Here is a 27,328-nt window from a genome sequence, read left to right on the forward strand (position 1 = left end):
TTTGGGAACTTCCTGCAAGGTTTCAAAGAAGCTTTTCTGACACACAGCCACCATGGAGGGTGTTCCAGTTCCTGGACCCTGCTGTGGACATGAGGACACCCATCCCCCACTGGCCGAGCCAGCTGCAAAGGCCTCATAGTCCAGCCCCGGCCACCCAGGAGGACAGTGAGCACAGCCTGTCTGAGAATAGTATTTAAATCTTTAAGAAAATGAGACTGACTCCAAAATCTAAAACTACCTTTATTGTGGTTGGTTCGACATAAGATGCTGCCATCAATCAGCAGAATTATAAAACTGTACAGGAGGTACAAAAATACGCTGTTTAACTTAGATAATGACCCTCATGTCTTCGAGCTTTAAAAATACACATAAAAGTTGTACAATCTGGCAGTTTATAAAATATAAAGCTAAAAAGAGGATTTTAGGTTCCACAAAGAAGACTGTATCACACAATTAACACATACTAATTAAACAATTAACCATCCACATAGAAGACACAATGGCACAGAATTCTTAAAAATCACCTAAAAATTAACACTTTACCCCGACCAAATTAATCACCCTTTAATAATAAGACTGTAAAGCATCCATCCCATGGAAGGATACAGTATCACTTTTCCAGTTTTAAAATGGTCAGGGGTGTTGTCCAAAACAAATCTGATGTGCTTTAAGCAAGTACAATTGTAACTGGATACATTTCAGAGTAAAAATTAAATAAATATAAATAGGTTAAATAAATAGGTCATTGCAAAAAGAACACTACACAAGGTTTGCATCTGAGAATGCAGAGTAGGTGGCTGGTAATGCTTTCTAGGTAAGTGGGGACTCCCCGTCACAGCTTTAGGGACACTGAAAAGGAATACTGTATCCACCAAACACACACACAGAACACAGGGGAGGTGGGGGGCTTTGGCCAAAGTGTTGGTTAAGGCTGCTCCAGTGGGAGGCTCACTGCAGTCATGTTCTTTGTGGTTTTCCAACGTCTACAGAAAGGATTTAAGGGCCGGTACAAAAAATCAGAACCAGGGTTACTCATGGGAAATCACTGTTTCATAACGAAAACAAAGTAGAGGAGGGGAGTAGACCACTGGATTTTAAAAGATGATGTCCAACCTGAGAGGGTGGAATTTCGGCTCACCTGGCGAGGATGCCTGATGACTTCCAGCCAGGAGAAGCCAAAGCCAGGACACAGTCAACCAAAATGACTCCAGGATGGTGAGGGAAGGGACAAGGAAAAGAAATGCTGGGAAATTCAAAGAAAGAAAATCTCAGACACTAAAAGAGCAGAGAGGGAAAGCGACACAGGGAACTTAAAGAGGCTCCTTCCAGGGCACTGGGCTTCTCTTCCAGCACAAAAGGCTGCAAAAGTGGAACTGGCCCCCCCGTTCCCAGAGGATCACAAGGCCGAGGATCCAATGGGCACACCATGAGGATCTAAGGAAAGGATAGAGAAAGGAACGGCTCCGGGAAAGCCAAACCTGGCCAAAGTCCAACTTCCTGAAAAGAAAGCAGCCAAGAGGAGAAAGCTGTACAATCCAAAGGTCCCCCCATCTGCATGAACGGTTTGATCAGCAACCAGTTAATCTCTCTCACTGCAGCGAGAAAGAATTGCCGAAGATAACTGAATCGCATGCACACAAAACCTTACCAAAGGCTCAGGGTCAACTCTGATAAGGCCCTTTCTTCTCGAGTTGGTGGGAAGAAACGCTGCTGGATCTACTCACCTGCAGATCTTCCAGAACATCTAGCTGTAACTGATCAGAGTGATGTCTCCTTGGAAGGGCCTCTGACCACCACTGCACTGAGAACACGGCGGGAGTGAGAACACCTGCGCACCCAGGATTTCACACTTTAGCCGCTAGATTGCTTCACAGCTAATCAGGGAATGCCAATGTTCCCCAGGTGAAAATGCTTTGGTGCCTAATGACTTGTGGAGCACTTCAAAAACTGAAATTAGGCTGGGTGCGGTGGCTCAGGCCTGTAATCCCAGCACTTTGGGAGGCCGAGGCAGGCGGATCACGAGGTCAGGAGATCGAGACCATCCTGGCTAACAGGAGGAAACCCCATCTCTACTAAAAAAAAAAAAATACAAAAAATTAGCCGAGCATGGTGGCACGCACCTGTAATCCCAGCTACTCGGGAGGCTGAGGCAGGAGAAGGCAGGAGAATCGCTTGAACCCGGGAGGCAGAGGTTGCAGTGAGCTGTGATCGTGCCACTGCACTCCAGCCTCGGTGACAGAGCGAGACTCTGTCTCAAAAAAACAAAAAAAACAAACGAAAACACTGAAATTAAAAAGACTCAAGAAGCAACAAGAGAAATTCTGGCACACGTGCCCAAGAGAAGTTTAGTAAGACAAGATTTAAATAAGTCATAGTTCCTTTTGGATTCCTAACAGATGTGACCAAGTTCCATCTTAAAGATGAAGATAGCGTACAGTACTTCTAAAAAGTTCAACAGCCTTCCAGGATTGGAGAAGTCCCATAACCTGAACTACAGACCAAACAGCTAAGCTGCAACACGGTATGTGATGGTGCAGAGCTGTTCTGGCTTGAAAAGAACTTTCCACTTGCTGAGCACAGTGGGAAACCAGAATTCTCGAGACTAGATACACCAGATGATGCCCAAGGTGTTTTCATGACAAGTCCCCACGGGAGATCTCTTCAAACAAACCCCCAGAGGATGGACGGGAACCTGGGCTCCTAAAGGCGACTAAGAGGAAAGACCAGAGGTGACTGGACCAATCCCTGTGATTCTGGGACAGAAGAGACGCAAACCGCAAACACGCGCCCTTCGCCACACACTTTGGTTTCTTTGTGGCAGCAACACTTTTTTATTGTTCTCTCTCATCACAAGTTTTAGGAAAGCAGAAGTTTTGCCTGTCTTGTTCATCACTGTATCTCCAGCACCCTATATCCTGCCTAGCTCAATACAGTAAGTGCTCAAATAAAATACACTGAATAAATGATTTTGAGAAATCTGGGTGGTTACAAACTAGTATGATAAGCAGAAAAGGCATCGGAAACAGTTGTCTCTAGGCAAGTGGGGCTAAAACAGGGAGATGACACAAAATTGGGCCACTAGAAATCACCTGGGTACTCTCAAAGAGAAAATCTGTGCTGAGAACGAGGTGGGGGGCACTCCCTGCGGCAGTCCTGTTAAATCACTCATGGCACCTTCTCCACCTTCTGATCCTCTTGGGTTACTGCCAAAACAGGTAAAGCGCCTTGCAGCCGTATGGGGAGCTCTGTCTCAGGCCACCTGGCACGCGGCGTGGGAGCAGCAGGAAACGCAGTCTGGACACGTTTCTGACCAACGCACAGCCTTGCTTAGAAGACGCCAAGGACACCAACCAAGGGCCAAGCTTCCAAGGCCTAAGTGAGGTAATCGATGAGATTTAAGGATGTAGGATCACGTTAATAGTAGGGAAAAAAGTCACTTTAGCTATGATGAAAGGAAGGGAACTGAATTCTACAAAGGCAGAATAAGAGCTTTTGATGAGAAACCATGATACAAATACACAAACAGAAAACATCTTACAACATGAAGAAACAGTGATTTCTCTGTGAGTAAAATTCAACAATCCCATTCTTAATATTGAATGGAATCTCTGAGTTCACCAGGCCTGAGCTGCAATGATCCCCCAACTGGCTGGAGAAAGTACACAGACAACATCTCCTAACACGGTAGGCTGATTGCATTTTAACCTCTAAGGCTCTCGGGAGAGAAAAGACAAAGTTTTGACTGAAACTAAAGCTAAAAATTATGTTAAGTTTAGAAAAAAAAATATGGTACAAACAATTTAGAGACTATTTCTTTGATACTGTTCAATACATTTACATAGTGTTGCTATAATGTTTTACTCTTCAGCATTAGAGAATGTTCTATACATGAACACTCTTTCTTGAGGAGATGGTGATTTTTGGTACCACAAAAAATAGAAAATGTATTCTATCTTGCATTTATTCTTCACAAGTAAGCTTCAAGTTTAGCTCACTTATGCTGACATAGCATTCTACAGTATAATCAAAATACAGTTATTAAAATTTGCCAAGCAAGACAAAAAAGCTGGCCCATGAAGCACACGGTGACCCTGGCCTTGGCCGCCCACCCTGGCCCTGACTCACCACGAGCCTCTTGTTCCACCGGCCTTGGGGACGAAGGAGGTTGACTGCCTACTTGCTGGCCCAGGGCTTTCTCCTGGTGACCAGGAGGGTCCCATTCGGCGGCCTCCCTCTGGTCCTGAAGGCTAGCCCCTGTCTGGGTCTTAGCTGCTCTCCTTGAAGGCCAGGGAACTCTTTACCTCTTGCCCCAGGCACTCCTGAGCACCACCCCCAGATGGCCCAGGACACACCCACCAAAGGCCACTGTTCTGCCCACTGGCACTGGGCCACAGCTGCCTCCAAAACAGAGCAGCCTCTTCATTTCTGAGACCTGCAGACACGACCCCACCTACCAGCATGCATAGCTGACCGGTCCCTAATGCCACGCCTCATGCTCATGGCTCCTGCTGCCTCTGCAGAAACACTAGTTAACAGTGACCTGGGCTACTCTGGGCACATCTGCGATCAATGAGGCATCTCATACTGCAGGACGACACCCTCTGAACTCCGTCCTCCCCCTCCTCAGCATCCCCCACCTCTCAAGTCTGGTCTCCAGTGAAAGCTGCACTTGGTGCGTCTCAGCCTAGCTGTCCCAGCACACAAGCAAAATGTAGGATTCCCTCCTCTCCCTTCCTGAAAGGCCCGTAGACTGACATTAAGCAGGAATTTAAAAAGTCTGAAGCAAGTTTATCCAGTAGATGGCTGGGGGTGCTACTCGCGCTGTCTCTGAGGCCCTCCTTTGCAGACATCATGACTGTAAGGCTTTTGGGGCCAACATCTTCCCAGTTCCCTGTAGGTCACGAGGGGCCACTTCTCCCACTTCCTGGGGTCAGCACTGTCCTCTGTGGGCTGCAGAGCAGGCAGCTCAAGGCACTTGGTTTGGGAAGCCTGGTCTCCCTGCAAAGCCGGGAGGCATCAAGCTCTAATTGTGGTGACCAGGCCCTCAGTCACAGCTGGGGCCACCAGAATAGAGGGGCCGCCCTCACTCAGAGGGCGTCTGGAGTCACTGGGGGCTGCGGCTCTGGGGGCTCGTGGAAGTAGTAGGGCTGGAAGAGTCTCTCGTGGCTGCACAGCTCCATGGCCCGGTAGGTGTGTGCGAGGAGGTGGGGGAAGCGAGACGTGAAGTAGCACACGAAGTCGTCGGGGAGGGACCCCAGCGTCTCCTGCACCTCCGCAGGCAGCTCCCGGTAGTGGTGCTTCTGCAAAGAGAGTTAGAAAGCTCGGGAGGTTAGAAAGGGTTTAGAAAGCTTGGGAAATGTTGGCAAAACACTCTTTCATCATGCAAGGAAGAGACAGAATGTGAGTGTTGGTTGGTTTTTGGTAAAGAAAAAGAAAAAAGGCTTATGTACCCAAGAATCCAGCCCCGTCATCTCGCCTGCTTCCCTCACTCAGGAGGAGGCCTCGAAGTGAGCAAGGCCCAGCCGGTCCAGGGGGTGCTCAGGCTTTCTGTGACAGTCAGGACCTGGAGACACTCCTGGCCACCTCAGAAGTCGCCTGAGATTGGAGTGTCCGTCCCAGAGGGGTCCCCACATTCGAGGCATGTTTATACATGTTTATATACAGTGGCTGCATCAGACAGGGAGAGGGCCCCACAAAAGTCAGCAACCAGAGACCATGAGGGACATGGGCCGCAGAGCACTGCTTCCCAGAGCTTCACCTGCACCTACGTCCCTGAAGGGAATATCAGCGTAAGAGAAGCAACAGCCTGCAGTTTGTCAAGTCCAGCTGAAGCCGCCTAGCTCCTGAGAGATGAGAATGCCAGTACGGATAAAAGATTTATAAAGAATGGATGAAAGGAGGAAGGTGTCCATGTCACGGCCACTGGGTCTCCTCCCCAGTATTTACAAACCGCTTACCTTATTTCTCATGGCTCGGAGGAGATCTCTGACAGAACCACCTTTATAGGTCCTGAATTTACGCAGGTCTAGAAAAACATTGAGGGAAGCAATGGGTAATCAAATTTAAAACTAATAAATTTTGAATGAAAACAATTCATGGGGTCCTGGGGATTAGGGAGTTGGACTGAAAGGTGAGGTCACTCCACACCCAGTCATGGGAGCAGATCCTCCCATCCAACCCAAGGGTGGTGGCCCCCTGAACCCCACCTGGTGATCGCACCCAGATCGGAAATGACCACCTAGAGCACGACACCATCACTCACCTGTCACTCTAGGGAACAAAAATGAAACACACATCAGTGTAACCAAACCACAGAGGACACACCCAAGAAAGTCTCAAACCCGACAGGTGGGATCTGGGCCCTGAACAGCCTGGAGCGGCCATTTCCATGTTTACTTTTTGGAAAGGCGGCAGTGGCTTTTGCAATGTGCCCTCTCACATGCTGCAGCATGATCACCTGTCTGGAGGGGGACGGTGATGTTCTCCCGCCAGTCCATCTTCACCACAGCTCTCCCGCCTCTCTCTAACTGCTTCACGATTGGGCCATCCAGGGATTCCTTTTCTATTCTGTCGCTCACGTCCTGTGAGAGAAACAAGGGCAGCAGATGATGATCGGTGCTGGAGACGCTGAGAGCTGTGCGATTGGGACTCTGAGTAACAGATGCTCACTGGCACATGAGCCATGAAGGGATGATGGCCCCTAGGCCCAGACTGCAGCCTGCCCCAGAGCTGGGCAGCAGGCACCCTGCCCCCCGTGCCTCCCTCATCCGTGACTTTCCCTGTGAGCTGCTCTGTTCCTCACGAAGGACAGGCCCACACAGAGCTTCTCCATGTCAGAGAGGCGTCACAGAGTACACCTGCATATAGACCACGAATGCATACCCTGAATTTCACATGTGCACACACATGCCATGTGTATGGAGACTCAAGTGCAATCTATATCCAATGAACCAAAGCCAAAAAGAAAAGGAAAGCTCAGATTTGATGTGTATCCCGTGTTTTGTCTACTCACTGAAACAGGGTATGCTCAAGCCCATAACTGGTGGAGGGTCACCACTCTTCCCTCCAACAGTGGAAAAGACCGGTGAAGCTGGGCCTTCTTCTCAAAGAGGAACCTTGGTGGCAAGAGTATGGGCTCCAGGGGCTCCTGCTGGGATTCAAACCTTGCTCTGCATTTGACTTCGGTAATAAGGAGAGGGTCAGGAAGCACCCAAGTACGGGCCTCTTGAAGTCCCACCAGTAAGACAGGTCGACAGCTGAGGACACAGGGAGGGGTGAGCCCTGTCTACATCAATGTTAAGTAGCCTTAGGAGACCCTTTTCTCAGAGCAGCCTCTTCTATGATGAAGATGAAGCCAGACTGGCTGAACTCCTAATTTACAATTGTCAGAGAAAAGCTGTGGAGAGGTTAGATTGTCTACTTGGGTACACTGGGAACACACGTGTCAGAGCTGCAAAGCTGTTACGGCTAAATGACCTGGGTGGAAGCCAGGTGTGTTCGAGAGACATATGACCTGGAGATACTAAGCATTTAAATCCTGTCCCTTGGTGGGTGAAGGTCCCTTTGTGTGGGTTTTATTCCTGTTCTATATTTTGCGATCAAAATGACCTGGTTAGTTTTCACAAGTCCCTGGAAGACATATGGACTTGAGAATTTTCACATTATGTCCATGGACACAGTGACCAATCCTTATGCTACAACATGGAAGACAGCATTGAACTCTCCCCAACCCGATCCATCTGAATGGTTACTAAGCCCCCACCCTGGGCCAGGCAGCGTCCTCCCTAGGAGGCAGGGACACAGTAGTGAATGCAGCAGTCAAGCGCTCCTGTCCTCGAGGAGCTTACATTCTGGGGGCTTCCCTCTGGCCAAGGCCCCAGTCAGACCCCAGGAGAGCATGATGGTCACTTCTCAGTATGGTGCCCACCAAGCTGCACTCTGCCCGGACCCAAGGGGAAAAACACTGCCCCACAAGCCTGCTCTTCGGAGCCACGTGCTGGGCAGGAGGCATTCAGGTGAGTTATGTTCAATTCATACGTGGAAGACTTTGAAAAACACATTACCTCTTCAAAAGTCACCTGACATTGTCACAAAGCTTTAAAACAGTCAAATCACCAAAGGAGTTCTAACTTTGCAGAACCTATTTTAAGCAAAATGAGATCTGGGCAAAGACTGTGTAAAAGATGATAGAAACAAATACAATATAAGAAAGCACTGAAATTTATGACACTTGGGCTGGGCCTGGTGGCTCATGCCTGTAATCCCAGCACTCTGGGAGGCTGAAGCGGGCAGATCACCTGAAGTCCGGAGTTCAAGACCAGCCTGGCCAACATGGTGAAACCCCATCTCTACTAAAAATACAAAAAAAGTTAGCTAGGCATGGTGGTGCATATCTGTAATCCCAGCCACTCAGGAAGCTGAGGCAGGAGAATCACTTGAACCCGGGAGGCAGAGGTTGCAGTGAGCCAAGATTGCACCACTGTACTCCAGCCTGGGTAACGGAGTGAAATGCTGTCTCGAAAAATAAATAAATATATAAATAAACTTATGACACTTGAATGAAATTACATGATGCCTGAGATTTGCTTTGAAATAACCTGGGGTGGGGACACGGCGAAGGTTAATATTTATTGAACCTGAGGGATGAATAAAGGAGTGCTCGTTATAGCATTTAAACATTTATGTATTATATATTTGGAAATTCCATAATATAAAGCTTAACCATTATGGCACATCCATATGATAGAATACTATGGTCATTGGAATTTTAGAACTTTAACATGAAAGATACTTAGACTATCATGTACAGTTAAAAAAAAAAAAGCAGGTTCTGAAACTGTATATACGGTTAGAGCCTAATTATACTTTCATATTTGAAGAAAACATTAAAACGTCAGCAATGATTATCTTTCAGTTTTAGGGTAATGGGCAATTTGTTTTATTCTTTGTCCTTTTCTGTATTTTCAAAATCTGAAAAGCATTAAATGAAGACTCTAGATAAAGAGAACAGACGTCTCTACCTGGAAGAACTGGAGCTGCTTCTCTAGGCTCCAGAAGAATGGGTGTTTGAGCACGTGCTTCGCTGAGGGGCGTTTCTGAGGATCCATTGCAATCATCTTCTCTATCAGTTCACGTGCAATGACGTCTTCTATAAAGGAGGAAAATAAGCAACTCACGATTATCAGTCCAAAGCCACAGCGAAATACCAAAAACTTTAAAAAGCTGCATACCCTCTCATTTATGATTCTATTTACAGGAATTTATTCCAATAAAATAATTAGGAAGACACAAAACCTCAGCCAATGAGGTGAGTCCTCACTGCATGGTCTGTGAAGGGAGTGACTGTAAATATCCAGTATCAGAGGTCCAAGTGGATACACTACGGTGCCTCCCTACGCTGGACCATGAGCTGTTAAAGTGCGGCTGTGGCTAAATATGGATTGACGTGGAGAGAGATTCAAGGTGATGTTGAAAAACGTGCATGCTGCAAAACAGTATGCAGGATTTAACCGTATTTTTATAAAATATCCATACACGTCTAGATAAATGACTGGAATAACATACATGCAAAGCTATCAACAGCCATCATTCATCCCTGTATAATGGGAATATATGGGCCTTTATGCTAATCTGTGTTTTCTATAATAAGGAAAATTAAGCATAAACAAAACAATAATTTAGTTGTAATTTTTTCAAAAGGCAGCACTGGAGTGTCATGGGCCAATCACCACCCAGGAAAACCTGAAGTCTGGAAGAAAGACTTGTTGCACCCACACCAGGAGACCAGGAGGGTGAGGATAAAGCTTGTCTGTCCCCAGCCCAGCACGGACTGCACCTGCTGACCACTGGCCCTCCCAAGAGAGAAGACAATTTGTCTTCCCAAATGCCAGTACAGGAAGGGACCTCAGATTATTTAACCCCCATGTCACCAGGTACAAAAAGAAGGTCTCCAAAGGGGGGTTTGCCTAGGTCACACAAGCAGTTGGTGACCTGGAGGAACCTTGGAGCGTCTCAGCTTTAGAAGGTGGCACCCCAAGGATAACCCTACCAACCCTCTACCAGATTTGGCACAAGTCTGTAGGTTCCTAAGGCCTGTGGGGTGAACAGCTGGGGCACCAGGGCCTCTGTGAGTGCAGAGGCGGCACCAGCCCAGCTCTGTGGGGCCACCTGAGGCAGCTGAGGAGCTGCTCCCAACCCCAACCCCTGGACTGCTCACCGTGCTTCTCTGGGTGCAAGCAGTCGAGGCTGCAGGCACCCAGGAGGATGTTGGCCTGCCGCTGCAGGGACTTGCCAAAAGGGTGGCTGCCCTCAGAGATCACGTAGTAAAAGACGCAGCCTGCAGAAAATATGTCCACCGTGTAGGTCTGAAAAGAGACATGAGGCGTGAGAGGTCTGGGAGCAGAGTTTTCATCCTCACTCACAGCCAGGGAGGGAGGAGCATTGCTGCTGCTTCTGCCACCTAGAAGGTGTCTTGGGAGAATCAGCTGACATACGTGAGCTGCACAGAGCAGCGAGGGCTAACCTGCAGCACTGCACAGGTGTCAGAGGTCACAGTGGACAACCTGGCCTTGGAGCCACCTGAAGCCCCTGGTTCCCTCTCATGTGAGATGAGGACGCTGACAGCATGCTCCTCGTGGGGTTGTTGTCAAGAGAGATGCATTAATATGCAAAAATGGTTGCTTGCGACAGTGCTTGGCCCATCAAAAGCCCTCCTGGCTGTTATAGACTCCTTACCCCCAACAGGAAAGTGCTCACAGGCAGGGTCTCTGTGCCATTGCTTTCCTGCTGTACCCGCAGGGCCCAAAATGGTGCCTGCACACAGTAGGTCTCAAAATTGCTAATAAGTGAATAAAACAGCTTATGATTCAAAAACAGCCCCAGAAAGAAACTATCTGACAAGTTACCAAGGAGGTCATTTTTGATGTTAATCTGAGAAAGCCTCTCACTTATCCCATGAAACCATTCTGTGTCTATAGATGAGCTTCCTTTGAGGGAAATGTACATTTGTGTTTTTTAGCTCATGCTACCTGGGGTGTAACACCAGGGTGGTTCCTGAGCACAGCTGGGGTCCCTGTCAGTAGGTCCTACCTCTGAGATTCTCCACCAGGTGAAGTGAGGGTCTAGTGAGAGGAAGCAGGGGCTCATCGCCTCCCATGCTAGAGAAGACACACCTTGAACAACACAGCACTCTCATTCAGCCTCACAACAACCTTGTGAGGCGAGCAGAGCAAATGCTTTCATCCCCAGATAAGAACATGGACAGAAAGGTTGCATGACAAGCTGAGGGTCACTGCTGGATGTGACAAACCAGGATGAGACTCAGGTCTTCCAATCCCCAAACCTACCATGCTTTATTCCACCCCACCAGATTTTCCCTTAGGAAGGTGCTGGATTCAGAACAGGAGGAACATGGCCACCACAGCTGGAGCTCGCCCTTGACTCCCAGAGCTCTCCGGGTCTTCCACGCCCCCCACACTCTCTGCAGCCTGCTGTCCCCAGTACAGTCAACACTAAGGTGAAGAGGCATCTTTCCTACCTGCCTGGCCCCAATTATGTTCTTTCCCAAACTTATTATTGTCACTTGTCCTTGTAATTTGGATATTCCATAAGCTGTTAAACATGAGTGCCACGAAGTCTGAGGTAAGCTGAATCTTTAGAAAGACTCAACAAAGGAAAGGGAATGGTTACAAGAGCTGTTGCAGCATTTGGTGTCATGGATTCAACTGTAAGGGACTGGGTCATGAAGCGTTAACAACCAGGCTTCTGCTCTCAAATCGCTTAGGAAGTGTTTGGAATATCCAAGCCTCCATGCAGAAGTCACGGAAGTGGTACAGAAGTGTGCTTAATGCAAGGGGGAAAATGAGGACTCCAGTCAGTCGGACCGAAATCTGAAAAGACCTTAGCCTACAGCACAAGATTTCTATGACGTAAGGGCTAATATTACTTGCTTTAAGTTAAAATTAAGTGTTATGGCATGTGTGCGTTTTTACGATCCTTCGCTGTAACTGACTTCTTTGATGATCTGACCAGCTGCTGGTCCCCAGTGAGCTGGATAAGAGGGGACCATATCTAATCCACTCAAGATGGCTGACCCATCCAGGTCTCCATTGGGGAGTGTCCAAGGTGAGCCTCGGCGACTTGTGCTAGAATAAGGTGCTTAAATGTGAGTGCACTCCTAGCAAATGGATGCAGAATCCAGCTTGAAGGGGTTCCAGGTTAGCCAAATTTGGAGCAATTTGTGTATCAAAAGAAGTAAATAACAAAAAAGGACTAAAATGGATTATAACATTAGTTTCAAAATCCTTGAGCCCATTGTGATTAAGAAAAAAAAAGAGAGAGAGAGAAGAAAGTGAAAAGAAAGCTCTGCTTTACAGAAAAATGTCAGCTACTAATGTAGAAGAATTTCTACTCAACTGAGTACTTCAGGCAAGGGTGATCAACAGATGCTAAACCACTGGGTGAGTGACTGTCAGTAAACAGGATATTCATGTTGAGCTGAAGTATCACCCCAAATACTAACAACAGAGGAGGAAATGAACCCTTATGGTAGAGAGATCAGCTGTAGCATCACTAAGAGGAGGTGATAATAATCTTACAGATACAATCTGCCATCACATGCTTTCTGATGTAGAGACCTGTGATCTATTCGTGCCAAAAACATTTAACTTGAACCTAATCAAGCCTCTACACCTAACTTCTGGTTTCCAGGAAATACGAGGAATACAGAGAAATGTTCAACGCTGTCATGAGGAAACAAGCAAACCAATCAGAATGGGGCATCCTATAACCCACTGCCTGGACTCTTCAAAATGGAACTTCAACATGGAACAAAATATAGGTGGAAAGATTTGTAAATTCCAAGAGACAGAATCAAATGTAACGCAAGACACCTGATTCCATCCTGGTATACAAAACCTAGTAGGTATCAAAACCCAGTAGGTAGCAAAATACCAACTCTATAAAAGACATTTGGGGACTAATTGGGGAAATGTGAATATGGATTGAATATGAGATGATGGATAGAAACAGTATTAATTGTTGAGGTGGGATAATGGTATCGTGGTTGGAAACACAATGTATTCCTGAGGAGACACGTGCTGAGGTCTTCAGGGGTGAAGGGTCAGGATGCCTGCTACTTATATTCAAATGGTTCAGTAATAGGTAAAGATAAAGCAAATGTGGCAAAAGTATTAACAAATGTTGAATCTAGGTGTAGATACACAGGTATTCATGTTAACATTCTTTTAGCCAGATGCTGTGGCTCATGTCTATAATCCCAGCACTTTGGGAGGCTAAGCCTGAGCCCAGGAGTTCAAGACCAGCCTGGGCAAAATAGCGAGATCCCACCTCTAAAAAATTTTTTTCTTTCAATTTTCTCTTTGTCTAAAAATTATCAAAATAAGTTGAGAAAACAAAAACAAAATTTTAAAAATAATGAAAACTTGAAGTTTGCTCATGCTAAGCAAGTCCTGACTTCCCAGTTTACCAAAATTAAAAAGGGGTTAAAAAGTGATTGATTTAGCTGGGTGTGGCAGCAGGTACCTGTAATCCCAGCTACTCAGGAGGCTGAAGCAGGAGAATCGCTTGAACCCGGGAGGTGGAGGTTGCAGTAAGCTGAGATCATGCCACTACACTCCAGCCTGGGTGACAGTAAGACTCTGTCTCAAAAAAACAAACAAACAAACAAAAAAAACCAAAAAAAACCAACCAACCAACCAAACAAAAAAAAAGACAAGTGATTGGAAGAATAGGGGAAAAAATAGATAATTGCCCACATTTGCCCCTTTAATCAGCTGAACATGAGATGACATAGAAAGTTCACACAGAAGCTCTTGGTGAAAGGAATGCCATTCTCCAGCTACACGGGCACCAGCCCCCAAACCTCGAATTTCAAGGTTCTACTCCTGAAGATGCAATGGGCTGGTTCTGTAGTTTTCAAAGGGCCACAGCCTATTACTCACAGGGTTCTCCTTACAGTCTTCGCTCAACATCTCTGGAGCGATCCAGCCTTCTGTGCCAGGCACCCCAGATCGGCGGCTGAAACTGTGTCTGCCCACTGCCAGCTTCTTGCAGAGGCCAAAGTCGGAGATCATGGCCTTGATCTTGCCGTGTGCATTGGGCATGGATATGAGAATGTTGTGCGGCTTTAGGTCTCGATGAACTAACAGAGAACTTCAGATTAGTCCAATGCTTACCAGGAGCAACCCCAGGTCTCCTCCTCCAATGGGGAGTGTGTCCTCGTCAGACTCCCAATATGCCTGCTGCCACCTCCAAAGGTTCTGATTTTCAACTATGACGGATTCCTCCTCAAATTCTTACACCACTCATCTTTGCTACTGGTGATGTAGCCAAGAGCTTGAACAGAAGCAAGGCCCACCCGAGCTACTGGTTAGCCCCACCTGGGCCACTCATTACCCCCACCCAGGCCGCTGGCCTGGTAAAGCGCAGCCTCTCACCGATGTTGAGGGAGTGGAGGTGGGCCAGGCCCGAGGTGGTCTGCTGCAGCAAGGTGATGGGCTCCAGGCCAAGATGCGCAAAGTCCTTCTGCTCCACATACTGCAAAAGACATGACAGCAAGGTCATGGCACACAGTCCTCAGGACTTGGCCCCTCGGCTCATTTTCTCATTTTAAGAAAGAAATGGGAAGTTTTACTGACAACATTCTGTCTAAATCTGTATTTCCAACAAGGATCAAACCTCCAAATCTACTAATTTACAATGAGAAAGATAAGAAGGCAAGAAACTCAAGTTCATTGCCTCATATAAGTAAACCTACAAAGGAATCCAAATGATACTGATATGGTTTCAAGGTGAGCCTGGAAAATGAGCAAAAGGAGTTTGCTGGATGATCTTAAAGCCTGGAGTTACCAACTGGCATCCTCCAAGCCCACACCAGCCATGACTGAAGATGGGAAGAACAACTGTCCAGGTTTCCTGGAGGCAAAGAGGGAGAGACATGCCAACTGCAAGCAGACTGCCCAGGCATGCTGGGGGGACCACCCTGTTACAACTAGAGGGATAAAAATGCTCCACATTTTGACTGTGTATGTGGTTAAATGGGTATAGACATTTGTCAAAATTCATCAAGCTGTACATTTAAAATGAGTACAATTCACTGTAACTTTTTTTTTTTTAATTTGATGGGGTCTCACTCTGTTGTCCAGGCTGGAGTGCAGTGGCACAATCACTGCTTACTGCAGCCTCGATCTCCCAGGCTCAAGCAATCTTCCCACCTCAGCCTCCCAAGTAGCTGGGGCTACAGGAGCACATCACTAGGCCTGGCTAATTTTTGGTTTCTTTGTAGAGATGGGGTTTCACCATGTTGTCCAGGCTGGTCTCAAACTCCTGAGCTCATGTGATCTGCTCACCTTGGTCTCCCAAAGTGCTATGACTTTAATAAAGTTAACAAAATAAAAAAAAATAAATCCACCTCTTGCAGGGTGGCTGCACACAGCTCGATGGCAATGTACTGGAATTGCCGGTCCTTCTCCGTGCAGAAGTAGCGGATCACATTCGGGTGCTCATCCGATTCTCGCAACAGCTGGACCTCACGGTCTGCGAAGCTAAAACACTCGGGAAGGATCCTCTTCACGGCCACGTCGCGGTTGTCAAACATGCCCCTGCGGGATGAGGAGCGGGAGTTGTGTCTGGTAAGCACAAGTCAGGCTGTGTAAACGAGGTGAGAACCTAGGTCCATAGCATTCACCTACTGCCTCCCAGCCTAGAGGGCCCCAACTGACTGCCTGGTGGCCCCGGAATCATCGCTTGTCTCAGTGTGCAAGCTCCCTGGAGGCGGGACTCCACGCGCCTAGGTCACTGCTTTGACCCTGCTGTGCTCTGAGCCTGGCACTAGGCTCGCAACCTGACAGGCACTTAAGACACCAGGTGGTGAGGGCAGGGGGCTGGCTAATCCACTCACCGGTACACAATTGTGCCCTCAGCTCCGTGGCCCAGGACATCCTTGGGACAGAAGGAAATTTTCCCAACTATCACCATGCTGGTTTCTTCATCTGGGACAAAATAGGAAAAAGAGAGATTGTTTCAAACAGGTATCACCTAAAGAACCTTGAGGTTAACAGTGACAAGCTTCCTGACCTCAGATGAAAAGATGGGATTTAAGAGGCACTGCACCCCAGACTGCTGCTCAGCAAGAGCCTGCCGGGCCCACTCCCCATGTACACCCAGGGCTGCTTCTTCCCCGACCCCTGCATTCTGTTTCTGCCTTTACGTTATTGTGCGACTGCATATCTTAAAACCTTCTGGAAAGCAGGGATTCTCCATAGCGTTTCATACACTTATACATATTCATTGTGATATAGTTAGAATGGTTTAATAGTTAACAACCACCACAAAGGCCACTGTAAAGATCTGCACTGAAACATTCAGGTGGTGGCAGTGGACACGTAAAACGAGGAGACTGCCAGGGACAGAGGACTCTGAGTTCCCTGCACCAGCTCTGTGCCAATTCCCTCAGAATTGGGGCTCTGACAACTGGCTTGAGCCAAATTCCACAGAAGAAAGCAGATCAACTGTGACACTTTCACACTTGGCCACCGGCTGGCCCTGGGAACTCTCCTCAGCCCAATGGGCAGCTCACCCCTAGTCAGCCACAACACCCAGCCCTTGTGGAGAAAGACAGGAGGATGGCCAGGGTGGTCCCCAGAAGGCCCTCTGAGGGGGAGATGCCAAGGGATGGGGCAGAAGCCTTCCCACAGAGACCCCCAGAGTGGAAGTTAGAGGAGAACACAGTGAACCCCTGAGAATGGCACTTTACAATCTTACGGAGACTCGTTGGACTTCTCAAGAGGTGCTCAAATAAAACATAAAATAGCACCAAGATGGCAACTGGCTTTACCTCCATCGTCTTGTTCCAGGGAGGGGCTGCTGCCAGCCTTGGAGGCAGAGCTGCCGGAGCAGAGCGAGTGGTTGGAGGCCCTGGGGGACGTGCTGGGGCTGCTGGTGCCCGAGCTCTCTGAGTATGGGCCGGACGTGTCCAGGAGCTCGCCGTCCTGAGCCATGTCTCCAGGTGGGTGAAAGGGCAGCTGCTGCTGCTGCTGCTGCAGGAGCTGGATCTTCTCCAGTTCCTTCTGGAACTGCTGGTGCTGGAGCTGCTGCTGCTGATGCATGCTCTGGGAAGAGAAACCCACATCCAGACAAGGGCAGCTGTTCCCACAGGGAAACAAATAGCTGGGAAGGGACAGGTCCCAGTGGCGGAGGGAGCATGTGTACTTTATGTGACCCCACAGGGCACAAAGAGACCAGTGAGAAGGCACCTGGAGGCAGAATTGCTTTGATGACTGGAGGTCTTTCCGCCAACTAGTTAGATCCTTGCTCGTACAGCCCACTCCCCAACCCTAGGAGGGGCTGGATGGCCACCAGGGGAGGGACTGTGCCCTAGGTTGAGGGCTGTGCCAGTTTCATTCAGTTCTAAAATTCTGTGATTTTCATGGAAGTCTGAGAGTTGTTGCAAAGGTGAAACCAAACAGGAAGCACAGGTAGCATTGGCTGAGCCAGTGGTGGGTGAGAGCAAGCCCCAGGTTCGCCACCCACCATGTCTGTGTGTTGGCTAGAGGCTAGCGCACAGACGCTCAGTAGTCCAGAGGGCAGGTGAGGAAGCTCTACTATTCTAGGTATGCAGAGTACATCTGCACACCCACAGCCAGGAGGTGGCAGTGGGGCTGACACATGGTGAGCCTGACTGAGGTCCTGCTTCCCCCTTTCATCCCACTGCCTTCCCCGAGGCCACATGCCTCTCAAATACTCTGAAGGATTCATTCTGTCATTATCTGAAGTAGCAGCGATCTGTGATCATCCCTACCCATGTGCAGGAGGTGGACTGAAGGGACTTCTGTGAGCCACCAACCCACCAGGGAGTCGTCTCTTCTTCCCTCCACCACGGGGTGGAGTCCTGGAAATGCCGTCTACTAGCTGGGTACCCGTGGGGAAAGTTACTTAGCTTCTCAGGGTCTACTTGCTTCTTTTGTGGACAAGGGATCAATAATAATGACCTCACAGGACTGAGCGAGGTGAAAAGTGAAACCATCAGGTGCAGACGTGCCAGTGGGGAGTGCCGTAAAGAGTGTGTCATTCCCATTCCTGGGCGGGTCATTAGCTTCCTGAGCTCTCAGGTAACAGCATCTCGATGCTCTGAGCAACCTGCTGAAGGACCACCCGCCTCACATATTTCACCCCACCCACGACCTGCTCTGCTACAGAACTTGCTCATTTCCAACTAGGAAGTAAAGGGATGGCTACACTGCCTTTTTCACACAAGCTGATCTCACAGGCAGCTTCTTTTTTCTTTTTTTGGTTCTTCTCCCCAGCAGAAGTTCTAATGGCAGTTTTTAAGGGAGGAAAGGTCTTCATCTATTATCCTTATTCTTTAAAAATACAGATAACTATTCAAAATCATCTTTGACCAAGGCTTATAAATCAGCTCTTAGTTGAAAAATACTAAGATTTAGGAACAAAATTGTCCTTTTCTGGGAGGCTAGTGTCTCTTTAATTATGTTTTTGAAGATAAACAAACACTGACTTTTTTTTTTTTTTTTTTTTTTTGAGATGGAGTCTTGCTCTGTCGCCCAGGCTGGAGTGCAGTGGAGCGATCTCGGCTCACTATAAGCTCCGCCTCACGGGTTCACGCCATTCTCCTGCCTCAGCCTCCCGAGTAGCTGGGACTATAGGCGCCTACCACCACGCCGGGCTAATTTTTCGTATTTTTAGTAGAGACAGGGTTTCGCCGTGTTAGCCAGGATGGTCTCGACCTCCTGACCTCGTGATCCACCCGCCTTGGCCTCCCAAAGTGCTGGGATTACAGGCGTGAGCCACCACGCCCGCCCGGCCAACAAACACTGACTTTTAAATGGGGAAAGAAATGTGCTGGCTGTTTTTGTCTGGATCTCACTGACATGAGGCGACAGGCAGAGAAGCCGCAGAAATAGGTGGATGGCAAAGGGGAAGTGTGGAGCTTTACCAGGGGATAGGTGATGATGAAGGCCACCCAGCCAATCAGCAGGAAGGTGCTCAGGATGATGGTAGCCACGTCCTTGAGCATGGAGTCCACGGGGGCCTCGGGCCGGGCAGGGGCATGGGCGGGCTTCTCCTCCACATCCCGAGACACGGTGGTAGGTGCGTTTTCTGAAGTCTGGTCAACCAGGTTGATAACCTTGCGTGGGAGAGAGTTGCGACATCACTGCAAAATTTCTAGCCAGATACAGATGAGGCCAGCAATCAAGAGAAGCAATCACTGTTTACAAGGATATGACTGTACTGCAGGGTGTTGTATTTGTTTTAAGCTCACCAAAGATCATGTAGCCAGATAATTGTTGCCTCTTTCAAAGCAATTGCTTTGAGAGGCCATGCATCTTTGCAGTGAGGTTATCATTATTCAAAATTAGTTTTTGAGCAATACTTTTGGCAGGTGTCTTCAGACCCTACGTATTTTTTTCAAAAATCCTGAAAAAGGCAAACACTTCCTCCTTTGATGGTAGGTTCAGTATCCAGGAAAACATTGAAGTCATCTGTAACAAAGTCTGGTGAAAAATTGGTATTTGATTTAATAACACCATTTCACGTTAAAAGGAAATCTGCACGTATACAGAGGCACATGGCTAGAAAGTAATAAAGCAGTTTTCTTGTGTTGCCTGTAAACTGTCAGTGCAATCCCAAAAATATAATTTATTCCAGTAGTCCACTATTTCTTCAAAGTTTTTAAGCAGCATCAGAAGCGTTCGTTAAAGAAAATTTAGAAGCCCAAAATTAAATCAGATAAAAATGGAGCTTCCCTAGAGTTCCTCAGATCTCTAAGACTTCATGGAACATGCATTTAGAAAAATGCATTGATTCATTTTCAAATATCTAGTATTCTAGGTATGCCCTTATCATTTGCCCAACAAAACGAACACAGCCTCCCTGGCACATGCTGAATTTCCCACATGCTGAACTTCTCGCATGCTCACACCATTTCACCCCTCCCCCCAGATGGCTGCCTAGAATGTTCTTCTCTCCCCTTCCAGGTGCACCCCTCTTATTCGTGCCACTCCCACAGTGCCTCCCACATTTTTGGGGGTTTGTGGCCTGCAGAGTGTATAGGAGGGATGTGGGCATGTGGCCAGGGACATCTGTATGTCTCATCACCATACAGATGCACCTGAGAGTATTTTAATACATACTTTTTCAAAGACCGTTATCCAAGACTAGATGGTTAAATATAAAGATTTGACATGTGGCTACCTCTGGGTGTTAAATTAAGGGTACTGTCTTATTTTCTTCTGTATGTGTTTATTTTCTAAGTGTTCAATAATGAATATGCAGGACTTTAATAAGATTATAGGACAATGCTGTTTAAGATTGCTGTTTTAGGAATCAATGTATTTTCTCCAACCTGGCTACTTCTGTAGATGATGGTAAACAGATACTGTGCCCTGGGATCTTGAAAGTCTACAATTTCCTTTGTTTCTGAATAAAATCTAAATCTCTCAAATGAGTTTGTTGTGCTTTTGGTCTCCGCATCAGTCAGCCATTCTCTTCTTCTGACCCTGCTCAGGTAGCCCAGGTGCGTCTCTGTCCCTGGGCCCCCCATGGCAGGGCTGCAGAAGCTGCCAAGCCTGAATAGCTCACTAAAGCCTCAGATGTCCCCTCTTCCCCTTCCCTGGCCATGTTGGGTTCCCTCCTGCAGAGCCACCCTTCCACCTCCTCCACCAGCTCTGTGCCCCAGAAGGCTGACCTGTATGGGCCAAAGCAATGGCCTCCCCAACCCCCCTGGGGTTTCTGATTGGGTAAAGCTAACAGGGGGCACCAGCAGATGAGAGAGAGGTAGGAGAAAGAGGCTGACTTCTGTGGGGCTGCTGAATTCCTCAACTGATGCTTTCAGCTCCCAGTCTGGAGTCCTTTCTACTCCCTCTCCTCTGGCTTTAGGCCAAGGTGTGCTAGGAAAGCCCCTGGAACTCTGTGCAAATAGTCCCAGACCACTCTCTGTCTGCTTCATAAAACTTCAGGTCTCATCACTTCTTCAACAATTTTTTTTTTTTTTTTAGCAATAGGGTCTTGCTATGTTGCCCAGGCTGGTCTCAAACTCCTGGGCTCAAGCGATCCTCCTGCCTTGGCCTCCCAAAGCACTGGGATTACAGGTGTGAGCCATCCAACCCAGCCTTCAACAACTCTTAACTCCTCCACAGGGCTTGTTTCAGGCCCTGTAACATGGTTCCTTTTTACCCATGCGAGCCCATTTCCTACTGCTCCCTGCTTAGTAGCCTCGGGTCTGGCCAGGTCTTTCTCCCCACAGCCTGGGAGCTGGGCACAACAGCATTCTTCCCACTCCAGGCCTTTGCCCTTGCTGTTCCATTCCCTCCTGTGCCCTCTTGCTCCCTCTACCTGGCCAAATCCTACCCATTCATCCAGGTCCAGGCCTAGCTTGGTCCTGCTGCCTTTCCTGCACCTTCCTTCACAAGTTGCTTCCTATTCCTCTCCACTAGCCCTTAACCATTTATGTTTTTTGCTTTGGATTCTGGTGCATTTCTCTTCCCTCCCAGACTAGGCTGCAAGCTCAGAAGGCAATGGCAAAGTCTAATGCCTCACCCTCCCAACACTAACACCAACAACCCCCGACTGGTCGCTTCCTCACTCACTTTCTCAAAGCTCTTTTTCTCCGAATCAGCAGGAATCACATTTTCCCGATGTTTGGGTAGATTGTTGGGAAATCTCTCCAGCATCTTGGTAGATGCAGACAGTGGGGTTTCATGGTGTCCTATGACAGGAAACAAAACCTTTAGTGAGAACAGTTTCCTGAGCTGTGGTGGCACTCAACGCTAAACTTAGGCAACAGGTGCTACCCACTGAGGGGTCCACAACACAAACTCTCAGCAGGACTGCGAGTTAGAGAAAATGAGTGGCAGTTACCAGAAAATGCCATCAAAGCAGGACCTTTACTACCTGATGGCAGAATACAGTATTCCAAGTCTCCTACTGAGGAGCAAAGAAGTGTCCTTGTCATGACAGGGATCAGGACATTTGAGAGGCACCAGATGCAAGGCTCGTGGGGCTGCGTGGGCCCAATCCACAGGTGAAGTATTATGAGGCTTCATTAAAAGTTCAAGGAGTTCTCCTTTCAATGCTTTTTCCTGTAACGTCACTCTTCTATGGCCGCCGAATTCCCATCTTGGTATTTAAATTGCTCAGGTGGAGTTCTAGTCCTACTATTATCTAAATGTGAGCTTCCATCGGGGAAAGTGGTACATTACTTGCGAGAAAGCAGTAGAACCCACCTGCTAGATGGATGGGGCCATAGCTCGCTCCACGTTCATTTGCTCCACACAACTATCGCATGGCTACTGAGTGAGCATTCATTATGCATTTATTGAGCATCTATTGTGTGCAAATTGCTGTAAGAGATACAAAGCTGACTAGAATAGGGAACTGGGATTTGATAGGGCTTGATAATCCATTCAGCTCTAAAAATGAGTCCACATACTGCCCCAAAGAGCCAGGTCACTTTTTCAGATTAGGCTGCCAGCAGCCTGGCTGACTTTCCTTTCTGTTCTCTGGCTGTGAGCAGATCTCACTCTCATTCACGTCTCTTTCACATTATGATATTTCCATTTTTCCCCTAAACCTATCAAAGATTTCATGACATACATGCCAAGATGACAACAAACAGGAACTAGTCTAAGCTGTGTACATTTCTTGATCTGGAAAATTCCTCTTTGATTCCCCATCTTTAGGTCAGTTCTCTATCTACAACATAATATCGTTCTTTAAGGGAAACCTACTTTTGTTTTGAGCCACCACTAGTTTCTCTTGTGTACCAAGGAGCTCTGAGACATGCTTTGCTTGGGAGCAGGATTTCTCCATGTGTGGTCTGCCCACTTCAGACCTCTGAATCAGACTTGCTGGTAGGGCCCAGGAATCTGAATGTGAGTATGTGCGGGTAACTCTGAGGCTCACTAACAAGAGACCTATGGTCTAAGAAAAGTGAGGTGTTCTTCCACACGCCACGCTGTGCAGCAGTGTCCTGCCCTTCCCACGACACCCATTCAGTGCTCAGGGTCCTACCTGTCTGGTAGGACACCTGCCAAGAGACTGCTATGGAAGGCATTAGCCTGAATCCCCCTAGTTCTCCTGTCAACCTTCTTGTAAACAGGCTTCTCCTGGAGCTGGGCCTTCATTAATATCACGCTGCACACGCTGGGCCAACCACTGTACAACCTTACTCATGAGACCGCTAAACATTTTGTACAAATATTACCTGGTCTTCTTGATGTATTCATCTATCATTATCTCTTAGGTCCAGACTCCAGAGCAAAAAGCAGATGGCTAGGCCCTGCCCCAGACCTACTGAATCAGGCTCTCCCGGGCTTATAGATGCCTAGTTAACTAAGCTCTGATGCCGAAAGCACCCAAGGTCAGGGCCATGGCTCTGGGGCAACCCACAGACCATGTCTCTCAAGCTAATTGGATCCTTGTATTTTCAAGACTAATGACAAGCTGGAATATCTTTAATGTTTTCCACAAAGAGAAAATGAAAGGACACATTTGGACATAGAAGGGCATATCCTTTTACTTGTAGCCCTCGTCAACAGGAGACACTGCCGTAGTCTCAGTGACATATTTTAAGATGATGAGCTTTGGAGCTCCTCAAAAGAGGCTTTCGAATTGTGGGATCCTTACACTTAACAGACTTCTTATACTTTGCTGTTTTCGTAGTTTCCTTACTTGGACAACCTTTCCATCTTAAAGGGATCTCATTTTACAAGTTAACCATGAGGACTCCCTGCCCCCATATTTTCTGTATTCTCATATATACACATTTCCTTAATTCCACTTCTTAATCACTGGTGGGCAGTCTGTGAGCCCCTTAACTGGCACATAATGCTGAGCAGCCTTGTAATTGCAATGACCTCTGCTCATTAGCTATTTTTTTCTCACCATGGGCCTATTCATACGTGCTCCTCCAATTACTTCTGTTAATAAAAACGTATTATTACTTTGTCATCTCCTTTACTCGTTATTTGGTAAAAATAAAATAAAAATGGCTACAAGGAATCAGGATGAAAAAAGAAATGGACCTTGACAGTCTATAAAGAAAACGATCAGGGCTCAAGGACACCTGGTTTCTCCCCGTAATACCTGGTCACACACATCCCCACCTACACCGCACTGCCTGGCAGATCCTGCTGTTTCCTAGTCCCAACATGCTCCCAGCTGCCCCACATCTCTTTTCCAGAGCCCCAGCCCTGACCTCTTTCTCCCCTAGTACCTGTCACCAGCAAGCACGACAGGAAGAGAACAGAGCGAAGAAACTGCATCGGCCCCTGGGTGCTCCAGCACCCGACTGACCTCCTGCCCTGCTCTGCCCCTACTGGGCTGGGAGGTGGCAGAACAGTGGGGGGTGGGGCACAGGAAGGGCAGATGGGGTTCAAGAAAACTCCCTCCTGCTCTAATGACTTGGCACACTCGCCAGGAACACAGCTCTTCCCACCTCCGCCTTCGTTTGTCACACTCACTGCCTTTGGGTGTCATCTCAACTTCTTATCTCTCTTGGGACAGGGCCTCTATTCAACCCCTGGCCATTAGTGATTGCAGCAAAAACGAGAGAGAGAGGAAAAAGGGACCTTCCCACACACCTGGGACGATACTGCCCTAGAACCACGACCAGCCCCTGACTCTGCTGCTCTCAACCCATCCTGGGATTTAATCCCTCCTGGGTCGTCGGCCCTCACCTCTCCAACCCCTCACCCTCATGCCCACATGGACTTCAAGTTAATTCTTCCATAGAAACAGTCTCAGTTTTCTTAACCATAAAATGGAAATGACGAGGGTACCTACCTCACACAGGGTCGCTGTGAGGAATGAGGAAATGCATTCTAAAGGGCTTAATGTCGGATAATCACACAAGGTTTACATAATTTAGTACCTCAGTTTTGGAACATTAAACAGTTTTCAAAAACTGACTCAGAAACACAGATACCTTGTTCATTTTCCTTGGGGGTAAAAATGTCCCAAGGTCTCAGGGGCCAGCCGGGAAAGGCTCTGAGCACAAGGCCTTCGGAGCTGAGTACGGTGTAACTACCAGGGCGGTCGCCCACCAGGAGGCAGCACACTGTCACCTCAGGCTACTGTGGGAGACCCGCTCTTACCTATCAGAAGCCAGTAATTCCTCAAGTAGTTGAGCTTGCTCTTGCTTTTGAGTCCAGGGTCAAACTTGAGGTCCGTGCTGGGCGTGATCACACACTCCCCCTTGTCCCCAATGGTGACGCCATCAGTCTGGGGCCCTTCCAGCAAAGGAAGTGTGCTGCCGCGGGGCTGTGGAGAGGGTGCAGTGAGGGTCGGGAGCCCTGGAGGGAGAGCAGGTCCCACTGGCACACCGTCCCAGCCACTGTCCTGAAAGGTGAGCGATTTCTAGTGCAGGGCTAGTCTAGGACAGAGCAAGACACAAAGGCCCAACGTCTGGGCAAAGAAGCTCCTCCCTCAGGATGTGACAAGCAGCACTGATGTCTTTATGGACGTCTTTTTAGATTCTTATGTCTGGGTACTGGGGAACAAGAAGTGTGTGTATAGAACTCCAAGAAGCTATTATGAGAAGCAGACATAAGTGAAGGAGAACGAATGGATATCTCTGTTAGTCACAATTGATGCAACCAACAGGGCGGAATAAAGTCCAGCCACACGCCCGGTGCTGGCTCAGGTGCTGCTGGAACTACGACAGAGGCAGGCGCTGTCTACTCACAGGAGCAGCCGCCCAAATCACTGGGAAGACAAGAGAGCCAACCACACAGCCCAAGCATTGTAGGGATCAGGACAAACAGCTAGGATTATGATGCCTTGGACTTTCAGAGACAGAATGCTCGAGGCTGGTGAGGCCCAAGGAGGCTCAGCGAGATGGCAAAAGCATGCAAAGGGTTTGAGGAGGGAAAAGGAAGAAGAAAGGGCATTTGAAGTGTGAGGTGAGGAGCAGCCTGAACAAAGGCCCTGGGGAAAGATGAACAGGGAGCTTGTAGAAGTCAGGGAGAAGGTGCACATGGTTGGGCCACACAACGCACACAGAGAAACTAACAGGGTGGCGGAAGGGCATCGTGGGACTGGATTAAGGAGGGCCATGAACACCAGCCTGGGGAGTTTAGATTTGACCACAAAAGCAAAAGGGAATAATCAGGGATTCCTCGGCTTTAAGAGGCTGTTTTGTCATGTATCTTTCTTTCAAAGTAGAACGTGGCATGTGCAGAAACTGTTTTTGAGAATTTAAGATTTGTGTTTTTCATTCTTAACCTGCAGGATGCTTGTGCATAGCAAAGTCACTCTTTGCTAAAATGGAACAGAAGTGGTTAGGCAGCTGCGAGCCCTCCATAGTGGACTTACCACGACAGCAACCCCCTCGTGTACCATTGAGGGAGAGGCATAGAGGCTGGTAGAGTATTTCCCAACATACAGAGTGGGCCTGGGAGAAAAACAGATATATGCATTCCAGAGTCATTTAATTTCCAGATCCCACAGAAGGGAGGAATCATAACCCCAAATACCGCCCACAGGGATGACCACATTAACCCCTCAGACATGGAGGAAAGCAGTAGGGGTGTGAAGGTAGGGACACTGCCCTGGGAACAGGGCCACAGGACTTCAGTCTCAGCTGTCACTCACTGCAGAAACATGGACAAGCCACCTAACGTCAAGCCTCAGCAAAATCGCAGGGCTGGACTAGACGATGCCCACAATGCCTGCAGAAAGGACTACGTCCAGTGGCCATCCAGGAGACTGAGTGCTTACCACCACCGCCGAGGCCCCTCAGATGACCCTCTACAACACATTTTCACTCCAGCGACCACCCGAACTACCCCCATTCTGCCTTGTGCTTTCTAAGGATCCTGGAGGTTCTGCAGAACTTCTGAGAAATGGTCAGCTGCTCTACTCTGGATGCTGAGAGCAAAAGGGATGCATAAGAAATTCCAGACTTGGTGAGACTTCTGGTTCCCCAGCTGTGTAGTCTGTCCCCATGTGGGACATCAGGGAGATGGAAAATGGTGAGAGCTACACCCCTGGGCCCTTCTGCTTACTGTCAAGAACCCACCTGGGATCGGTCATCCACTACATTATCTAAACCTCTCTCAACGAATACCTTACATTTGAATGGTGTTTTACAATCTAAACACTTTTCGGCATATTACCTTATATGATCTTCCACACAACTCTATATATAAAGTAGGAAACTGAGGCTTGGGGAGTTTAAGTGACTCAGTGATAGGCTATTAAGAGGGGGATGGAGAACAGAAGCCTGCTGAGTCTTGGACACACACACACTGTAACTATTTCTTCTGATTTTTAAAATGAATATAACCTA

At 48.0% G+C, this 27,328-nt stretch overlaps 1 protein-coding gene across 1 annotated transcript in view; it reads right to left on the reverse strand.

Annotated features, from left to right (window-relative positions):
- Positions 1–220: 220 nt before the first annotated feature.
- Positions 221–27,328, reverse strand: part of ERN1 (endoplasmic reticulum to nucleus signaling 1) — a 91,812-nt gene continuing 64,704 nt past the window's right edge. The window contains exons 10-23 of the mRNA XM_003262639.4: positions 26,353–26,431; positions 25,134–25,299; positions 21,627–21,745; positions 18,974–19,165; positions 16,856–17,129; positions 15,920–16,010; positions 15,431–15,620; positions 14,457–14,556; positions 13,962–14,161; positions 10,217–10,364; positions 9,021–9,148; positions 6,458–6,581; positions 5,958–6,025; positions 221–5,300 (exon numbers count right to left, since the gene is read on the reverse strand). Coding sequence (XP_003262687.2) covers positions 5,088–5,300; positions 5,958–6,025; positions 6,458–6,581; positions 9,021–9,148; positions 10,217–10,364; positions 13,962–14,161; positions 14,457–14,556; positions 15,431–15,620; positions 15,920–16,010; positions 16,856–17,129; positions 18,974–19,165; positions 21,627–21,745; positions 25,134–25,299; positions 26,353–26,431 — 2,092 coding nt within the window. The 3' untranslated portion in view covers positions 221–5,087. The remainder of the gene's footprint in view (positions 5,301–5,957; positions 6,026–6,457; positions 6,582–9,020; positions 9,149–10,216; positions 10,365–13,961; positions 14,162–14,456; positions 14,557–15,430; positions 15,621–15,919; positions 16,011–16,855; positions 17,130–18,973; positions 19,166–21,626; positions 21,746–25,133; positions 25,300–26,352; positions 26,432–27,328) is intronic.

The sequence above is a fragment of the Nomascus leucogenys genome, chromosome 19, assembly GCF_006542625.1.
Source record: "Nomascus leucogenys isolate Asia chromosome 19, Asia_NLE_v1, whole genome shotgun sequence".
In the NCBI taxonomy this organism is placed as follows: Eukaryota; Metazoa; Chordata; class Mammalia; order Primates; family Hylobatidae; genus Nomascus; species Nomascus leucogenys.